We start from the raw sequence: 19970 nt of genomic DNA on the forward strand, positions 1-19970 counted from the left end.
TGTGGTATAAATAACAAAAGATAACATTTTTTTTGCAACATGCATGAAAGGTCTTTTATATACCAATAAGGCTTTGATTATATTAGACTCATGACTTTCTACTTTAATAACAAAAATCTAGATTATATTATAAAAAAAATCAAGATTTTAAGAGATTTAGTTTATTCAAAGATTTAGTTTATTCAAAGATTACAGTTCTCTAGCCACAATAAATCTAAAATAACTGGGTTAAAAGGAGATCTAATAATATTAAATATTATTAATCTATTATATTTGTTTGATTTTACATCTAAAAAAATGGTTTCATAAATAACATCAACAAAAAACCATGTATGACTTTTATATGTACGGATTGAAATGCTCTTTTCTTGCTCTTTCGCTTTTCGACTGACCTGAATTAGTCGTCTGGTTTCTGACGCCATCTATTGCTTGAATTAATGGTTAATCTGTTATTAATTCAAAATATTGCTTGGTCCATCGTACAAGTCTGATAAGCACCGACAGCAGCGTCTTGGTTTATCGAAAAAAACGTACAGAAATGAGTCCACGCTGCTGAAAAATTACTCCTGAGTTTCGGATGGTTGTATCTTAGCATAGCCCTGCCACTCCAGAGGCCTCCCTCTGCGTTTGATCCCAGGCGGCAGTTAATCTTGAATCCACTTGAAATTGGAGCAGCTACCACAGAATTTTCTACCACAGAATTTTCTAGGTCTCAATTATCAATGCGTCTACGCGTGCGAACTTTTGCACATATAGGCCTGCTTGCAAGTGTGCTTTAAAGAAACACTTGATACTATTCGATATTATTGCACCCCTGCTATTCGTATCAAGAATATCATTACCCATTTGGTTCTCTCAATGTTTTCACCAAGGAGCATATTCAACACAAGATATCTATTTCCGTAAGTAGGCCCATGTTGCAACCAGTCGGTGCTTCGGCAACGGTTGGCATCCTGTAGATACTGTGGAAAAAGTACTCTATTCGGAAAACATCCGCTAGACAAGTGAGGGGTGATGCAATGCGGCATCATGCCTGCAGGCTAACTATTTTCGAGATCAATCAACGAAATACCACTGACTGATGTAGCTTGAGCAGAGGAGGACGGTTTCTGATTCTGATTAGAAAAGTTGTACACTGCAAGCGAGAGGAGTTAGCTGCACTTGGATGGTATTGACAGCCTGCTTCTGATGAGGGAATCAAGATGAGCATAATAGTTCTCCCGTCATTGTCCAGTCCTGCTTACCTCCAATTCATTAGCAACAGCCTGACGGTATACCTTTTTCTTTTTCTTAAGAGAAAAAACATGCAACAAAGCTGTAAGTGAAAATGCAAATCAACAATTCGTAGACGCAGGTAGTCAATGTTTCTTTGGCGTTCAAAGCTTGCCCAAAGTCATATCCTAGAAGCAGTAACTTATTTTCAATATCACGTGAACTAGATCAGTTCGAGGAATCTTTCAGAGCATCAATCGTGTTATGGAGAAGTTCAACACTGGCAAATCTAAGCTGTGCCCTGTGTCGAACACCAGCAAGAAGCTGCTCGAATTCCACGCTCCTGTAAAAGAATTAAATAACCCATACAGACAATAAAAACCGACACAACTGTAGCAATTGGTAATGTAGAAGTATTGGTAGTTATTACTAAGCTACTGTGAACAAGCACAGATTCCCTGTACACTTGAGACTGATGAAAGGGCAGCCAGTATACCCATAGTGTATTCAACGCACCGCAAAAAAGGCGACGGGCTGAGCAAACAGCGGCAGAATCTTAAATTTGACCTACGCTGGCACATAGTTTGCAGCCAAAACAACTCTCAAGATTTAGTCCGACCGTAGCGACTCCGCATATCCATACGGTGGAAGGTAGGGTGAGATTACAACCAAAGCCATAAACAGCGTGAACTGCAAGCACAGAGACAATTCAAGGTCAGGCAAGCCTTCAAAAAACAAACAGCGAATCTGCTACATCAGCAAAGAAAACCAACTCATCCTAAAGAAATCTTAGTCATGCTAGCACTACATGGTTTAGTTAAAGACATCACCAGCAGTGGCAGGGTCAAGAAGCCCCAAATTGGCCAAAGCGCAATTGAAAACCTGCAGGAAGCGAAAGGCACGCAGACCAGATACACATAAGACATCAACGTTTCCAGATCCCAAAGCTCACGCAAGCAACATATATCTAATCAGGAAGTGATTGTGGCTAAAAGAGGACTCGGCTACATTAGAAGGCAATAATTGGGAGAGAGCTTCTGCGAGGAAGGTTGGCTTACAGCAAGAATGATGTTAAACCAACTAGAGTCGCAGTAGGAATTGCGGCAGGTGCGATCAGCTCCCACTTATCCTCAGTTTTGAGGATATGCCGCAACCAGATTGCCAAGTAGGTGAAGATTGCCGTGTTTATAGCGAGGCCTAGCAAGCCCAATTGGAATGGAAACCTGCATCAGAGCACGAAACTTGTTACCGTCAGAGATTCTCACACTAAATGAGATGAATCCCTCATCACACAGCCATTCCGAAGCTTTCGTGTACAAAACGATACACTTGATTCCACGCTGGATATTTCCATCTCACCTGCGTCAGAGTGAAACAGGTTTGATTCCATCCACATTAATCCTAGCGTAGAGTTTCTCAAGAGATAGTAAGAGGGAATTAAGATCCACCGACAGCTAGCCATTTGCATTGGGGATTTGAGCCTAAAAATCAAGCCTTCGCGAGATGAAATGTTAGAGATGGATAGAGAAACCGTGAAAGGTAAGAGCTCAAAATTGGGAGGGATGAAACAATGGATGACCTCCGAATGCGAGTGTCGTAGAACAAGACATGGAAGAGATGGTGCCTCGAATCGCCGTAGTAGATGGCAAACACTGCGGCAGCAAGCCACAAGAGATTTTCAGCCGTGCGGCGCAATGGGGCAGGTTCATTTGCGGGGAGAGACGTTGGGGCTGCCCCTAAGCCCAGCTCTACTCCATAGTCCGGAGCGAAGCTATACCTCTGCCGCACATTGGCCATCAATCGTCCCCGTTCACCCGACATCATTGAGCAAAGCCGGGTCCTCTCGTTGGCACACAAAACTCAGCCCGAATGCCGAAACTCGAGAAATCCAACCCCTAAATCCTAGAACAACGCTCAGCACCTCATACGCTGAAGCATGAATAACCCATTCAGTCCAAACTCTATACTGCTCCCCCTCCAACTGTGAACAGATTCTCCGAGGTTAGGGCTCACATGTGAAGCATCAGCTCTGGTGTTCGAACATCGAACACACAACCTCAAGCGTTTATGGTTCAGTCACGAAGCTTGGCGTTGCAACCCAGCATCTTCCCTTCCCAAATCAAAGCTCCACAAGTCAAAGACAAATCATCACGCGGTAACTTGGACATCAAAATCGACTCGCCGTCGTCGACTAATGTGTAGATCTCAAGCTTCGCACATTCAATCTCCAAGTAAAGTGCAACTATTCTATGGGTTGTACAAAGTGTGTTCATGGGTTGAGGCACAAGTTGGCAGTCTTGACAGTAACAACAGTGTCAGTCTGCGACAGGGGGTCAATTCCACGGATCACATGGCTATGGCAGGTGGGAGCCCAGGAGAGCGACGAACATCGCCGCAGTGCAAGGAAATTGTAAAGTGGGCACCTGGAATCCGCATATCGCCTTTCATGTCACATTCTGCAGGATCTAACTCTGTGTGCGAATCTGTGAAGTAGGATGTTCCGACTGGGGATCTAAGGACAGCCCTTCATCGCGGCTCTTTTCCTCCCTGCATTCCTGTACACTCAGAGGGTCAAAGTTGCATATAAATTTAGTGCAGCTATTCATGGATTCCGCGAGTTGTGTAATAATTGAGACGAGGTTTTCAAACGGTCTGCCTGGGAGGATAAGAATCAGCAGCTTGTAAGTAAAGATTGCACAATAATTTCGTTTCCTTCGGACTTTTACGACGAGACAGATGATTTCAAACAAGACTTCAATCGCTCTGGTTCTCAGTTTTTCTTCATGGGTTCCAGAAGAAAGCCCAACTGCAAGCAGTGACATAAAAGATTCAGCGAACCGAAATGACGACAACGATTGCCAGAGTTATTCAATGAATGACTTTTCTTCCCACTTTTAAAAGTAGTTTGTTCAAAGTAAATTTAAATTATTCATTCAAGATAACATAAATACACACACACACACACACACGAGTTCACTTCAGAGATAGCCCAATAGTGTATTTGAAACAAGCTAGGAAAAAATATTGGAAGAGCTTGGCAGAGAGCCGGCAGAAGTCGAAAAAACGACTCTTTCAAGGCACCTACTACCTAAGCCCCAAAATTGAAGTTCAAAATTTTTCCATGAAGTGAAGTTTGAATGAAGTGCGCTTTTTAGAAATACACGACATAACTCAGTTAGAGCACACGGATCGCTGCCTGCAAATTCGGCAGCTCTTGCAGAGCCCCCAGCTGTAGCACTCCTCTCTGTAGCAAACAGCCTTGCCACGCTACAGGGACCTCCTCCATCTTGAAGCCAAAACTAAGACTAAGGTCCGTCTCGCAATCAATATTGCCTTTCAATTTGTCAGCGTCATCTTCTACAGTACGATCATCTAAAAATGATTGTTCTTCATTCATTGGCTCGATGGTCTCATCATCACATTCCATCCCTCTAGCCCCGTCTGTTAGTAACAAATGTTCCTCATTTCCAACATCAGAACCAACGCTGTTATCGTGACCTGCAATTTTGGCTTCATTCATTGGCTGGTCTTCTACTCTGGTCCTTTTCGAATCAATTTCGGGTCCAACTTCAGCATGAGCTTCGAAGGCTTTCCTTTTCAAACCTTGACCACATCCTTGATAGCTGAAGTCAGAAACATTTCTCTCGAAGGATTGAACCTCATGGGTAGACATAGAAATTTCTCCTGTCTGGTCATCCTCAACTGGAGTTGATGTTTTCTGTTCCAAATCGAGCCGAGGAAGAATAGCCTCATAATCATGCGCAGATGGGAGCATTCCGATTGCACATGGTATCCAACTTTTAGCCTTCGACCAAGGTCCTGCAGTTGGTGGAGGCTTCATAGTGCGGATATGCTCAGAAGCCTTCAGATTGGCTACATATTTGGCCATCGCCATCTGCCATTTAAGCATACGTATGCTTAGTGAGCTGAGCCCAAATGCTAAAACTATTGAGTTTCCGAAGAAAAGAGAGGAATACTCAAATATGCGATGGTTAGATTGAAAAAAAGTTCACTCAACACAGAACTGTATCGATGAGAACATCACCTGTTGCATCTCTCTTGCCTTCACCAGTGCGGTATCCAAATTCAATTCCCCATCCGCCTCATTCTGTGCACTGCAATCACAAGAAACAAGTGATCAATAAATTAATCAACCTGTGTACACGACACTCTGCACATTCCGGAAAGAAAGTTCTATATAAAACTAGTCTTCTCAATTGAGACGAGTACTCGAATATAATATCGATGTGCGAGGCAATAATGACATTATGGAATTGCATGACTTATAGATTCTTTCCATTAAAATGTGTCTCCAAGTTGACAGCTTTAATATAACAGCAGACGGCTAGTATGGAACCTCAAAAATGTCCATACCTGTCTGGTTCTCGAAGGCGATCAACAAAGCTCCTTCCACTTTCCTCCGTGTCTGCATAGGCCTTCACGTCGTTCGAGAAAGACAAACTACACTTTGCCAGCAGTTCAGCACGTCGGCGGAAGGAGCTGTCATTAACCAGTGGAGAAAGACGAGAGATAAGCTTAACAAGCGATTCCTTCTCCATTCTACAGCGCATGCACAAATGAGCGATCTCCTTCAAGGCATTTTGCGGGAATACTGCGTGCATCTGCAAATCAGCGCCTGTTTCAATAAACTTCGGTAGGCCAGAGTGTGCTTTCTTCTTCTTTGGTAGAGCAGATGACTGATCGAGAATCCACGTTGCCCAATCAACAAGCTCCTCTTTGCAGAATGACGTTGCTAAGTTACCACTCTGATCCTTTTTAGAAGTTGATTCACCAAACATAGCTGTAAGACTTGCAACAATGCTCGAGAGCAAAAGCGCTGGTAGGTGAGGCAAGTGCTCTGTCAACTGCACGCAAGTGTGTTTCCATGCGGCTACAGAATTATCCTCAGGCCTTTCATCAAATCCCAAACCATCACTTGAAGACGGAGAATCTGGTAGTTCATCAAATTCACCGTTACTTTCATCATTGAAAGACTCTATGCTGGGCGTGGGAGAGCTACAGCTTGGATTTAGATCATGAACTAAAAGTCCCTCCTTCACCAGCAAAAATATCAGTTCAGAGGTTCCAGAACATGTGAGCTCCAACAGCTCCCGTAACAAAGCTTGTTGTTGTCGTTTGAGGCCTGCATACAGAAACACAACAACATTCAATAACAGCACTTAGCTAGGACCACTGTAATAAGTATTCAAGGCCGGGGAAACTAACATCATGTGTTTAAGGGAGAAACAGCCAGTCAACCGGAGAAACCGAAAACGTCCAGTGCTCAGCAGTGTTGGTACCAGTGGAACCAGAGGAGACGTAGGTTTCTCAAATATTGATCTAGCAGTCAAAGCTGTGGATAATAACAATCATGAGCTCAACCCACATACTCTCCACAGAGCCCGCTACTCGAACTACAAGAGTGATTCTACTGCTTCAATCGAGGCTTGCCTTTAAGAGCGCGTTTGAGAGGCAATCTCTGCTGTTTAAAGTCCTGTCCTTTTGTCTCCTTACTGAGTAATCGTTGCTGTAAGACCAGAATTTCATAGATCACCTGAGCATGTTGAATAAGTTTTGTCTTCAATGTGCCTTGGTTCTTTGGGACCAGCTGCTCTTGCTCTTCCCAGTAATTTTGTTGCAACCATAAAAGCGCCTGAGAATCATCAAAACACCACCAGATAGATTGAGAAGTGAAATTTTTTTATAGCACGCCAAACCCACAAATAACGCATACATTTGTAGCTTCTAACAAAAGCATAGATAAGGAAAAGGTAAAGTCACTCAGCCACAGCGACCTTTCTGAGGAGTGTTCTAGTACGAACTGAATAGGAAGAAAATGGCATGTACACACCTGTTTGCTTGCATGACGCACGAGAGGTAGAGATGGCAGCTCATTATGCGAAGTTTCTGTTAAAAAAAGCAGGACAAAGTTTGAGTATCTTTACGTGAAAGTGCTGACCTCTTTTGCTAAGAAGAAAGAAGGGAAACATGTTATGACAATCGAATCAACAAACAATCGCCTGATAATGGTGAAAAGTGTACTGCCAACATCCATTTTCGATAACACTCACTCAAATATGGAAAACAATCAAAAGCACTCTGATGAAGATTCTTACGCACCATGACGAATATCAACAAAAACGCGTGGAAGACGAGCATCCTCGGCCCTATTCGCTACAGAAGATGTGTTTCGCCTAACAGACTGGTCCACAACCCCGTTCACCAATCTATCATCCAACCAATTCGTTTTTTATTAAGATAGCTGACAAACGGATCAAACCCTTCCATAGACCACTGTTAAAAGTAAGCGTCATCTCTTCGGCAATCAATAGAGTGATCAGGCAAAACATACCAACGACAGAGATGCCCCAATAAAGCCAAGGTTCAAATAGTACTTTAGAATAGTCAAAGCTCACCTCATGATGGCCATAGCATACATCATTCGAAGCATTTCTCCGGGCAGCGCTGCACTTGGAGATACCTCTGTGCTGAAATTTTCAAACGAAAACATCTTCATCATGGAAATCAGTGTCAACAAAGTCGAGATTGTAGAGGGACAATCTAGCTGCTAAATGAAAACGCCGGAGTAGACGAGGAATTCTTTTTCTTACTTTAACAAAGAATCTCGTTGTTGTATACTGATGATTTCCGCAGTAATTTCCACGGCCACCGGCAAGCCTCCCCTGCTTTGCCATGCTGAAACCTACAAACCAGGAAACCAAACCGGTTGACCTAACGAACTCTCATACATAATTATTAATTTCAGCTATTTAATAAAGCCACTTCTTTTCTTCAAACGTGGTCAAAAATTACACAGGAGACGCATTCCCTTCAAAAATTCTGAGACCTAATCGATGTTCACTGTTGACTAAAATAATCCAGCCTCCATAACAATACTACACTGTACCCCTAATTCTAGATCGATTCAGTTCCCGAGCCACGAACTCTCAAACGTATCCCTCCCACAAGACGATAAGAAATAAAGCAAAGATAGCCTGGATATTTCCAGCGAGTTTACGCAATTGTAAACTCATGTCAAAACATACGATGTCATCACAAAACAAGCAAATGCCCAAATTTCTCCAAGGTTCTCGTGAGAAAATTCACCCGATCCAGTGCTTCGGAAATTCGAGCAGGCGAATTGGAGAAGAAGCAGCAGCGCACATCCTGCCACTGCTGCCAGCTCTCCCACGGCACTTGGCGCATCATCCCCACACAACCTCAATCTCACAACGATTCAAACACTACACTGTAGCCCGTATCTTCACATGTAGCGCTGCTACAAAGCATGTTCAACAAAACAGAACCTAATCTGCGCACTCCGAATCCCGCATTTCACACAACGAGACGACTCCTGTAAAACCAACGGAGGGTTTAGGGTTTAGAGTCTAGACTTTTAGGAAACTGGGGCATCTTCGCTTCGTCTTTACGGTCTAGTTCTCTCCGGATATGCCTCCCTAGTCTCGGGGTGATGAATGACTATGTTTATCATTGGTTGCAGGTGCACCGGATTTCATTCATTCGTCCCTCACCCGTTCACCCTTTAACGGATAACCCTCCGTTGGCAGCTTTCGGTGATGGGTAGTTTCCGGAGGGCTCATGATTTGTGTGATTGTAACCGTTGAGTCGCCCATAGACGTCCTTCTCTCGCTCTCGCTCTCGCTCTTGCTCTTACATAGAGCTTGGTCACTTATCCGTGCCCTTGAATGACAAAAAGTGTGACAGGATGAACGTTGGAATTGATCGAGATCTGCCATGTTTGAAAAACCAGCACGTAACCCTAATTTTGTGTCTTTCCATCACCAGAATTTTGACCCATAAGCTCGCTGTTTGATGGGTCTTGATTGATGCAAAATTCCAGTGGAAATTTGCAAACCCAAAAAAAATAAAAAATAAAAACTGATCAGAAACCCTAAATCCACCATGTCAAAATCCCTTCTTGACCAGGAACCAATATACTGTGTGGAGCAAATCAAAATCCCCAACGGATTGCCGACGCTGCTCAAGACATTCGCTAAAGAAGCCATACGAGCGCAGCCGGAGAACCTGGAAGAGTTCGCGCTGGGGTACTTCCAAAACCTCCTCACCATGATCAAGCTGGACATCACCGCTCCGCCCCCCACCATGGAGCAACTCATTGAGTTGTACCAGCAAACCAAGGAACTGGAATACATCAACCAGGTGCCTCTTGCGGAGATGGCGGCGGGGATCGGGATCCACGCCGCGGCCGTCGACAACGTCTTCAAGCTCGCCAACTTCCCTTCGGATCTGGTGGATCCCAAGGAGTTCGTCTTGCTCCTGCTCACATGCACGGCGAAGAGCTTCGTGGCGGTGGTGCGCGGCGTGTTCAAGCTCTTCGGAGCCAAATCGGGGGGCAAGGTCCCGACGCCGCTGTTCCTGCTGTGCGCCCACCACTTGGCCAAGCGCGACAAACAAATCAGCCCGGAGCTGCTTGCGAGGCTGGAGGAGGATTTCAAACTCAAGGAGAAGAAACACGTCGCCCTGGAGGACGTTCAAACCAACCCTCTCATGGTGCAGTATTTCAAATCCGACAAGGCCATGTCATTGATCAGTTGATAGATTTCTTCCTTATGTGGGCTTCTTTTTCGAGTTTAGTATTGAAAAGTTTTAATTTAAGTGTTGATTGTGGACAACAACAAGGTTGTGTTCTGTTCATACTCGTGGGTCTTTACAAACTTGGGTTTATGAAATGTGTATATGTGTGTATAAGTGAAGGAACTAAATAAATAAATAAATAAATAAATAAATAAAATCCAATGTCAAGCTTAAACACTCACTATGGGTAGTAGAAAGCATGAATAAATGAACGAGTGAAATCAAATGAAATTTAAACAAACAATTGTGTAATTTCTAAGTTTTCTTCTTTGGAAAATGAATGCTATCAAAGAAATTGGTAAGATTTGTGAGTGATAACAGCTGCTTAACTTTTTGATGATTTTTCTGAATTGCTTGGGGCAATAGGTTTGAAGTTTTATAATGTCTCACCATATTGTTGTACATGGGTAGCATCCTCAATTTAAAAGTTGTATAAAGTTATGCAATTTAAACAGGCCAATTTATGTATAAAAAATGTATTTTTTTCAAATAAACTATTATTCTTATTGTGAAAGAGCTTGTTTATTCATCTACAACAACAAATTACATGTAAATTATCTTATGCATTTAAGTAGTGTTGTTTTATTTGCCCTTTGTTTTTCTTGACAATATTTTTTATAGAGTTTGTATGACCTTTTTAATAGAGTTGTTAATTAACTTTTTTTTTAAAGAACCTTGTACTAAATATGACACTCTATTTGTCACCTACGTAACAAAAACACATTAACAAAATGTTCATTTGATTTTTTTAATCGAATAGATAGGATGAGTCTCAATTGTTGAGGAATATTCATCAACTCATGGATTCAAAATTTGTTGTTTCTTCACATTTTTCCATAATGTTGTATTCTTTTGGAAAGAGTAGCTATATAAATTGATTACTTTAGATTAAGTTGTAATCTAAATTCACATAATATTTTTTACTTAGCAAATTTGATGTTACATTTTCAATCAAACAGTTTGATTGAAATTATTTTCAATCTTTTTGACAGTTTACATGTTCTTGCTCAATGTGTGACTTAGCAATTTTGATTGTTAAGACAAAGTTGAAATATTTTCTGAAGCATGGTTGATTGATTCATAAATTCATGGAATAATAAATAGAAAAAGAAAAAAACACGAAAGGGTTTAAAAATTAAAAATTTCATTAATTTTATTAATGTAATGTGATATTGTTTCTGAAGTCCATCGTGTGAAGCCATTGATAAAGACATTGAAAATAGCAACAAATGATAATGTACAAATATGTTAAATCATTGCATAGTTTACCACTTATTGGTGAAACTTACATATGTGTGTGTGTGTATATATATATATATATATATATATTAATACAATCTAAACAGTCATTTGTGTAATTTTGGCTCATTATAATTGTGATGCTTACATTAAAGAAAATAATATCAATTTTAATATGTTTTGGTGGAATGCAAAATTTACAAAAATATACATGTGCAAAATTGCAAACTGTACCAAAAACTTAAACTGCAAGCTTCAAATAGTTGTATTTACACTTCTTTGCTGCTGGATTTTTTACAATTACATTCTTATCATATTTACGCATATATTTATATTAACATTTATCCATTTATTGTGTTTTGTTTGTGGCTATGTTTTCTTTCTCTATATTTCAATTACTTTTCTGTAGTATGAATGGAATATTTTTATGTAATTTTTTGGTACATTATTTTTCATTACAATTTAGAATTCCACTGTATGTTTTTATATACAAGTAAGCAACTTCATCATATCACTTCAAAAGCAAATTTTGGGCTCCTAATGTAAATGCATATTTATTTAATATATAAGGACTGAAAAAGTTTATTTGATGAGTAATGGTAGTTTTCCCTTATTTTGTTGTTGCTCTTTAAAAAAAATCATTATGATTTTCTTCATACTAGCTCCTCAATAAGGTTGGTGTAGTGAATGGGTTTAGTAGATGCGTTAACCAACTTAGGAGGGGGAAGAAATGGGTGGTGGTGGTGCTTAGTCTTAAGCCACCATCAACTTTGATTGTTTTTCCCCTATAATATTATGTACACATGTCCCAAAAACTAGCCCTAAAAACCTATGTAGACTATTATACTTGTGGGGAGACATTGATAAAGATCATTGTACCTTTAAGTAATGCCATTCTCTAATATGCTCAAGGTGGTAAAAGAGAAATGGAATTTGTGACAATCAAAGCCAAAAGTGCACTATACAAACAATTCTTTAATCTAAAAAATAGTCATCTATTTGCTATATTAATTATCAAAGCAAATCTCCAAACAAATATGCACTCATTAATCACAATTATACCATCTTATTAAAACAAAAAATAAAACTTATATCAGAACATGGATCAAATCATCCAATAGACAGACTCCAAAAGAATAACACTACATCTCTTATATAAAACAATTTGTGGGATAAACCTATGGAATAAACCAGAGGAGACAAAAACCATCCCTTTTTGGCTCCATATCTCATTATTTTCATCAAAAGTGAAGCAATAACTTAACTTTTGATCAATTATAGATCAAAATTTGCACATTATTGCTGCAAATTGTTGAAAGTAGCATTTACAAGATCACTAGGCATAGAGATCAAAAGCTCCCAATGAATAAATAAACTAACAAATATTTGCAGTTGTCTACTTTTTTTGTGACCAACCACACAAGTTTCCACTAGTATAATATATATATATATATATATTGGATTGAGACCGAATATAGTACTAATGCATGGGCCTTGTTGATATATAGGGGGGAGGTGACTTTCATAATAACAACCACTACTACAAGTATCCATAGAACTAGGACTACTACTACTACACTAGGATGTGTTGTTACCCAAGTGGGTATATTATCATAGGCTCATGTGATGCATTGAAATGGATCAAATTATATGTAACCAAGGTAGTTGGGGTCAAACTCGGGACCTTGTACAATACAATCGTGTGGCACCCAACCCATGGTACCCACCTTTCTATGACATGTATTTCCTTGTAAAATTCACTCGATTTTGAATTGATCGGGGTGTGGATGAATGAAAACTTCATGTTGTTACATGGGTAGTATGGTTCTATGAGAAATTTTCCCGAAGCATGGATTCCCCGCTCTTGGATGTCAATGTGTAAGCCTCTTTTAAATTGCCACCTGGGATTGTGTCCATGCAAGCAATTGTGACCATATAAATGACTTTGTTTGCATTAGCTGTGTATGTAAATATTAAAGAGATGTGTGTGTACAATATGAAAATTTCTGAAGTTTTGAAGATTAATGAGCTCTTTAAATTGAAGGCTTTCAGTTTTATTTGTTGAATTTAATTTATTAAAGAATTAATTTTTAAAAAATAATGTAAAATAATGAATCACTGTATATACATACATATATATATATATATATATATATATATAGTATAATTTGGAATTTTCAATATTAAACCTAAAAAAATACTAAAAAAATAGATTACTAGGGTAAATTTTGTTCTTTAGGCTGAAGTGTATCTCAACCATTAATCATTCTTTTTTGTATTTAAAATATATGGTCAGATATTGTACCAGTGTATGAATAGAGATTAAAGAAAAAATATTTTAATGATTGAGGTAGAAATTATAAATACATAATAATATTACTTGAAATAATAAAAAGTTAATAACATTTTGCAAACAATTGAAAACAGGGTCTATATCAGATATTAATACTTTTTAGAAATATAAATTAATTTACCTACTTAACTCAAATTGCTACAAAACAATGAAATTTAGATCATGGTGTTTGAAATGGAATAAAACCAAATACAAGACTAAGAAAAATTGTATTGAATCAATCACAACAAAACACAAGGATACTTTTAAGATAAAATGATGGCACAAATAGAAAGATAAATGGAAAAAGTAGAGCATAAAACCAATTTAAGTTTGATTTGTACAAGCTATATGGAAGTTTCACAAAGAACTTGTAAAGAATAAAATAACACTCCTATTAAAATTTGCAACGACATGTTCTACATTCATTCATTTGATAAAAAAATATGTGAATCTCATTGAATAATATAAAGTTTGTAACAAATACTTTCTAGTATTGAGATGTTTTAAAATACTAGTAATGCTATATACATGGCAGTATGATTTTTATTTATTAATATTAGAATTCTTAAAACAAAAATTAAAAATCAAAACTCAAACCAAAAGAATAACAAGTGATACTAAAAATTTATGAAGGTTTAATATTTTCTTATACAGTATTACTTCTACTGAGTTATGGGATTGGTTTGTATCCTAGGATAAAACTTGTAGGAGGTAATTACTTAAACAATTTTAATCCGTAGAAAATTTTGAAGACATATACATAATTAATCATGAACTATTATAAATACTAAATGAATAAATGAATAAATGAATATTTGAAATTAATAAAATTTAATGTTAATAAAATAATTTTAGTTCAAGAGAGAAGGCTGTTGTGCATTTGTTTTTGTTTTTAATCAATTTGTATTAACAGATCGATATTCAATTTGAAATTGGAGGTAAAAGTGTTTATTTATTTTTTAATTGTATAATCCAGTATAATTTAATTTAAAAGTACCATATTAAATAGAATAGGTTACAACAAAGTCAACAATAACAGTGATGTACCTAAAAGTTGCTTTTGTCAATAAAACATGCTAAACTTGTGTACCTCAGTTCAATTTTTCATAACAAAATTAGACTCAACACCTTTATATTGATAGTCAAAGTCTATGGTCTAGGACAATATAATAAAAATCCAATCATAACATACAAATAAAATACCACGTGCATTCAATGTGTGATTTTAAAAATATAAAAAAACTCGCTCTAGAAATTTTCTGCTTGAAAATATTAGTATTTGATGTCGAAGTTGTATGTATTTAGAGGGTTTTTTTTTTTTTTTTTTTTTTTTTTTTCTTTCTTTAGAGAGCCATTAATCCAATTTTAGATTTTCTTTATACAATCATATCTTTACAATATTTTTTACCTTGATTTTATGCTTTGATTTTTCATAATGGTAAAATTTTTCTTGTAAAATAGATTTATGGAGTAGTGAAAAATTCCATTTTGTTTGTATACATATGTTAAAAGATAAAGTATTAAATGTTAGGATACAGTATTAGTGCTCATTATCACTTAGACAAATACATGTCAATGTAATATGTTCAACACATTCCTTAATATCAAATTAAATTTTTGCCATTAAGTTTTTTTAGTAAAAGTAAATTATGCATTGGAACCTAATGTTTTGAAAATTTTAAACTATGCTCAGTCCAATACATATCACATAAATTAAAATAAAATTTCTAAAAAAAATATTTTGTATAAAAATCTTGCTATTGAATATTCTGAATTTATAAAATAAATTTCATTATATTTTTTATGTTAATAATTAATTAAAAATATAATCTAAAAAATAAATGATGAATAAATCGTCTGATGCTATTATTGTGAAATTAGTACTTCAATTAAAGAAATCAAACAGATTCTTAATTTTTTTTCCAGTCTTATTTTTGCAATTTTACCTTATTTATCTGAAAAATTGTAAGGTGTTTTTTCAAAGTCAAAGCTAAATTATTTAAAAAGCCAAAGCATAATTATATCCTAAAAATTTAGCTTAGTTTTACTTTGGAACACTCCTTTGAAAGTAAATTTTAAATGCTATATTCTTAATACATTTTTGTAGAACATCTTAATTGAAATTAACTTATTTTTTTGTTGGTAAATTTAATGTAATGTAATCTATTTTTATTTCTTGCACTTAGAAAACATTAGGATTTAATATATAATCCAACACAAATTTGATTCTACAAATTACGAAAAATTATAATTAAAGTCAACATTTTGATGTCGAAGTTGCTAAAGATTGTTAGTAACTGAGTAATCTTTTCATAAACATTAACTACACTAAATTTAATTGGTAGAACCATTATGTGATTAGTCATAAAAGTTAAAATAATTGATCTTCAATAGAAATAAAACAACTTCCTTCAAAATTCTGATGAATTAATTTAAAAAAAAAAATACAAGTTGTTCACTTGAATTTCGTAAAAAAGGAGCAATTGACATCATCTATTAGATTAAAACAATTAAAAAAAATATAACTATTCTGTTATTATACACAATGCCATTGTCTTGACAATTTTCACACGTGTAAAGAAGTTAAATATTGAATTTTTCATTAATTATATAAGGAAGGTTAAGAACTATATTATATATGTTTATACATTTATATTGTGATGTAGTTTTTTTCAATCTTCAATTACATAAAAATCATGATTTTCATATAAATATTAATGTATAAATATAAATACAAATAAATAAATTAAAATTAAAAATAATAGAAATAATAAAAAATTATTTATATAAATTTAAGATTTAAAAAAATATTTGACATATATACTAAGTTTAATACAAAGAAAAGAATAAAAAATTAAATATAATTCTATATTTTAAATATTTATCAAGAATTTTTTAAATTAAAGCATATTGCAATAAAAATATTAGTGTAAGTAAAGAGAAAAAAAATACTTTGAATAATATTTTAAAGAATAATTTTGGAAAGAATTATTTTTTAAAATTATAATATACTAAGAATTTTTTACTTAAATTATAATGTACTAAGAATGTTTTACTTAAATTCTACTACTTATAATTGATTTAAGCATAGATTTATCCATCATGTAAAAATAAAATTGGTATAATTCGAAAATATTGATACAATTCTTTTAAGAAGGAGTAAAAATAATCGTAAATAATTAAAAAAATATACAAAGTTATTGCAAAATATTCTTAAATTATTAAAGTTTTATAAAATATCTAAAATTAATCATAGTGATAATTTACACAATTGCATGGTCTATGGTGATATTAATTTGTATAATAATAATAGAAAAATACTTTATTATAAATATATACGAAAGTTATATTATGATACTTAAAATATATATTTATTATAAAAAATAAAATAGAATTTAGAATAAAATATAAAAAATATATAGTAATTAATAAAAATATAATTTAAATCTCTAAATAAATATGAATAAGATATAATTACTATTATTTCAAAATTAAATATCGAAATTAAATAAAATACTAAAATATACATAATTTATTAATAAAAAACTTAAGAAACCAAATTTTCTCTATGGAATCTAAGTAAAGTAAAAATATTTTCTGAAAAAATAAGTAATAACATTCAAAACTTGAAGTAACAAAATAAAATATATACTACATGTTGATTTGTTCAAATCATTCTATAATATCTTTTTAGAGTACACATTATACAATTTACATTCAAAATTATGTTGAAAAATTTAAAGAGATATATATTTTTTACAGTCCAAAATTGATATGTTTAATGAACGTTTTTTTGAAGGGTACTACTTGCAATATAGAATGAAATGCAAATGCAACATTGTTCTTGTTGCAAAGTCATTGATATAAATTTATAGTATATTTTTAGCAATAAAAATTGTTTTAAACATTTTTGTAGTCAGTGACAAATACTGTAGATAAGATCTTTTTTTGGTTGTCCACAAAGAAGAGAATCATATCAGAAGTATGTTTCTCTTGTAATCACAATTTTAGCAATATACAAAGTATACAAGTTTTAAAAAAAATTGCATTTAGATAATCATACAATAAACAATTAATTGATGATTTACGAATTTTAAACAAATATTTTTAATAATGTGTATTTATATATTAATTCTATATATATATATATATATATATATATATATATATATAATTCAAATAGATTATTAATAGATATTTTCTATTTTTATGGTCCTAGGTTAAAAAACGCTTTTGTAACAATTGATCTTTTAAAAAAAATTCTAATGAATTAAATTATATAAATATATTAAATTCAAAATATTCAATAAAAAAAAATTGTATTAGATCGGAGATTAAAGAAACATACAAAAATGACAGAAAATCATTGATTTTAAGAGCAAAAAATAACAATATCAATGATCCTAATAGAAATGTTAAAGAACCTTGAATAATCTCCTATAAAAATTTATAGATTTATCTTGATGTAAATCCAAGTATAATAAAAGATGGAGCTAATAAAATAAATATATTACAAATAAATAATTCAATTCTTTAAAACCAAATAAGCATATCAAATTCTAAACTCATAACATAATACTAAAAAAAATATTATCTTATATCAAGGACTTTGTAAAAAATCTTGTTTAAATACAATTAGACTTATTGATTGAAGTTTTGAAGCAAGAATACTAAAAATAAACTGTAATGATCAATTAATTTTCTTATCAAGTATATCTTTAATTTTTTCACTCAAAACAAATCTTGATAAATTTTAAGAAAATAAATTCCTAATTGAAATTGCATTTATAATAATATTTCAAATATTTCCAAGCAAGTTGTGATCTACTATGGTCAATTTTGACATTCAAATTAAAGTATCAAGGACATAAATCTCAAAGAAAGAAAACCTCAATATACTCTTGTGTTACTCAAAAAGACTAGAAAATCAATTAAAGATGATATAGTATTAAACTAGAATGACTATTGCCAAAGACAAGAAGACTAGAACATTTTGAAACAAGACTAAGGATTAAAAAGGCATTAAGAAGAATAAAAAAGGCTTCACTCTTGCTTCTATATATACTCTTAATTAAGAGCTACATGGTGATATCCTCTAGGACCTCCAAAACCTGTTGAATTTGCAAGACATATATCTTAACTTCTAAGGCAAGTTTTCTATATGTGCACAACATAGTTAGCTTATTCCGCAAGATATCAATACATGATTAATTTATTGATTAATTTTCTAACCTATTAATTAATTATAAATACATATAAAGTCAAAGCAATGTCTATAAAGCTTCTAAGAAGCTTTTATAAAAAATATTATGAAATAAATTTTCTTTTACATACTTTTATTTTATTATATAGATAAATAGTAGAGTAAATATATATATTTGTAACATTATCTTTCCTTCTAAGAATGAATTCTGCAAAGAGTAATCATTATATTTTGAAAAAATCTAAGATACAACGAATTGTGTTTGCCACATATTCTGATCTTTATTCTCTTTGAAGATATTTGATAGGTCCTCCTAGCTATTGATAGTGTCTCATACCAAGGCAAAAAGACCACCTTATTATTTGATTGTTGTTGAGGCATTTATAACTCCTTTTAAATAAAATATTTAAAATATTATCAAAAGTTATTCTTATCTCTAATAAAATGACTAAACATCAAGAGACTCTTTCAAAGTAGTGATACCAAACACGTTGTATCTTACCATCCATTTGAAGAAAGATATGTCATTCTTGAGGGTCTTCATCTCAATTACATTAACTTGAAGGTTGTGACAATTGCAATACTTCATCTAATAATTCAAGAAGTGATAGATTTTAAGTTCAATGTACTAATTGTTCATTTTCTATCTCCTTAGCATCACAAATATACAAAAGTTACGAACAAGAATAGAAGTTGGAATGCTATCTTTCTTGGATCTTGTTTCATTTCTAACAAAATTTTTTTATTCTTCATTTATTTTTTATGGATGTCATCAATGAAAAGTCTCAATCTTCTTTGTTTTATTTATAAGATTCTTTGCTAATTTCCATGTGAGTTTACTATTATTATATCTGCACCAATAAACAAGATATTTTAATCTATTTTGGTATCCCTTTGAATCTAAGATTTCTTCTATGTGTCACGAATTTAGAATACTAATTGAAAATCTAAACAAGAAGTTTAAGAAAAATCAGCAAGAATTAGATTAATCAGATGAGTACAAAAACAACACTAGAGAGGTGAGCTAGAGCTCCAAGACATGTGTTGTCGAGACTAAGGATCCTCTCAATCTCGGCTCCCATATATACTACAAGCTAGGAAGCTTCTCAAGTAGCTTCTTCAAACTAGAAAGCTTGTTAAGTAGCTTCTATGAGTTAAGAAGCTTCTGAAGCAGCTTCCACGAGCTTGAAAACTTCTCAAGTAGCTTCTATAAACTACAAAGCTTCTCTAAAACCTTCTAGAATCTTTTATAATTTCCTTATATATGTCCTTGACAAGTGTATGTCCTTGACATCACCCCCCTCTCCCTTTAGCTTCGAGGTCTTCGAGAAGCACTTCTATTACAAGTCAGTACTAACGTAAGAA

At 34.2% G+C, this 19970-nt stretch overlaps 3 protein-coding genes across 4 annotated transcripts; 1 reads left to right on the plus strand and 2 right to left on the minus strand.

Annotated features, from left to right (window-relative positions):
- Positions 1–1355: 1355 nt before the first annotated feature.
- Positions 1356–3636, minus strand: LOC112282441 (uncharacterized). Its single transcript, XM_024520019.3, has 4 exons — positions 2792–3636; positions 2271–2435; positions 2043–2094; positions 1356–1902 (listed from the first exon to the last, which is right to left on the minus strand). Exons 1-4 carry the CDS (start codon positions 3034–3036, stop codon positions 1822–1824), a joined length of 543 nt encoding a protein of 180 aa, XP_024375787.1. The 5' UTR covers positions 3037–3636; the 3' UTR covers positions 1356–1821.
- Positions 3637–4184: 548 nt separating this feature from the next.
- LOC112282440 (uncharacterized) lies at positions 4185–8607 on the minus strand. Of its 2 annotated transcripts, none has more exons than XM_024520017.3 (9): positions 8320–8607; positions 7824–7915; positions 7629–7700; positions 7333–7439; positions 7064–7119; positions 6664–6865; positions 5587–6355; positions 5258–5327; positions 4185–5107 (listed from the first exon to the last, which is right to left on the minus strand). In XM_024520017.3, the coding sequence occupies exons 1-9, from the start codon at positions 8419–8421 to the stop codon at positions 4388–4390; spliced, it is 2190 nt and encodes a 729-aa protein (XP_024375785.1). In that variant the 5' UTR covers positions 8422–8607; the 3' UTR covers positions 4185–4387. The 2 variants fall into 2 exon arrangements, with proteins under 2 accessions (XP_024375785.1, XP_024375786.1); XM_024520018.3 differs by having other exon boundaries at positions 7629–7723; positions 8320–8596.
- Positions 8608–9135: 528 nt separating this feature from the next.
- On the plus strand, positions 9136–9789 carry LOC112282834 (uncharacterized). The gene has a single exon (XM_024520911.3). The coding sequence runs from the start codon at positions 9136–9138 to the stop codon at positions 9787–9789; it is 654 nt and encodes a 217-aa protein (XP_024376679.1).
- Positions 9790–19970: the final 10181 nt, after the last annotated feature.

This window comes from Physcomitrium patens, chromosome 5 (genome assembly GCF_059467195.1).
Source record: "Physcomitrium patens ecotype Gransden chromosome 5, ASM5946719v1, whole genome shotgun sequence".
NCBI classification, from domain to species: domain Eukaryota; kingdom Viridiplantae; phylum Streptophyta; class Bryopsida; order Funariales; family Funariaceae; genus Physcomitrium; species Physcomitrium patens.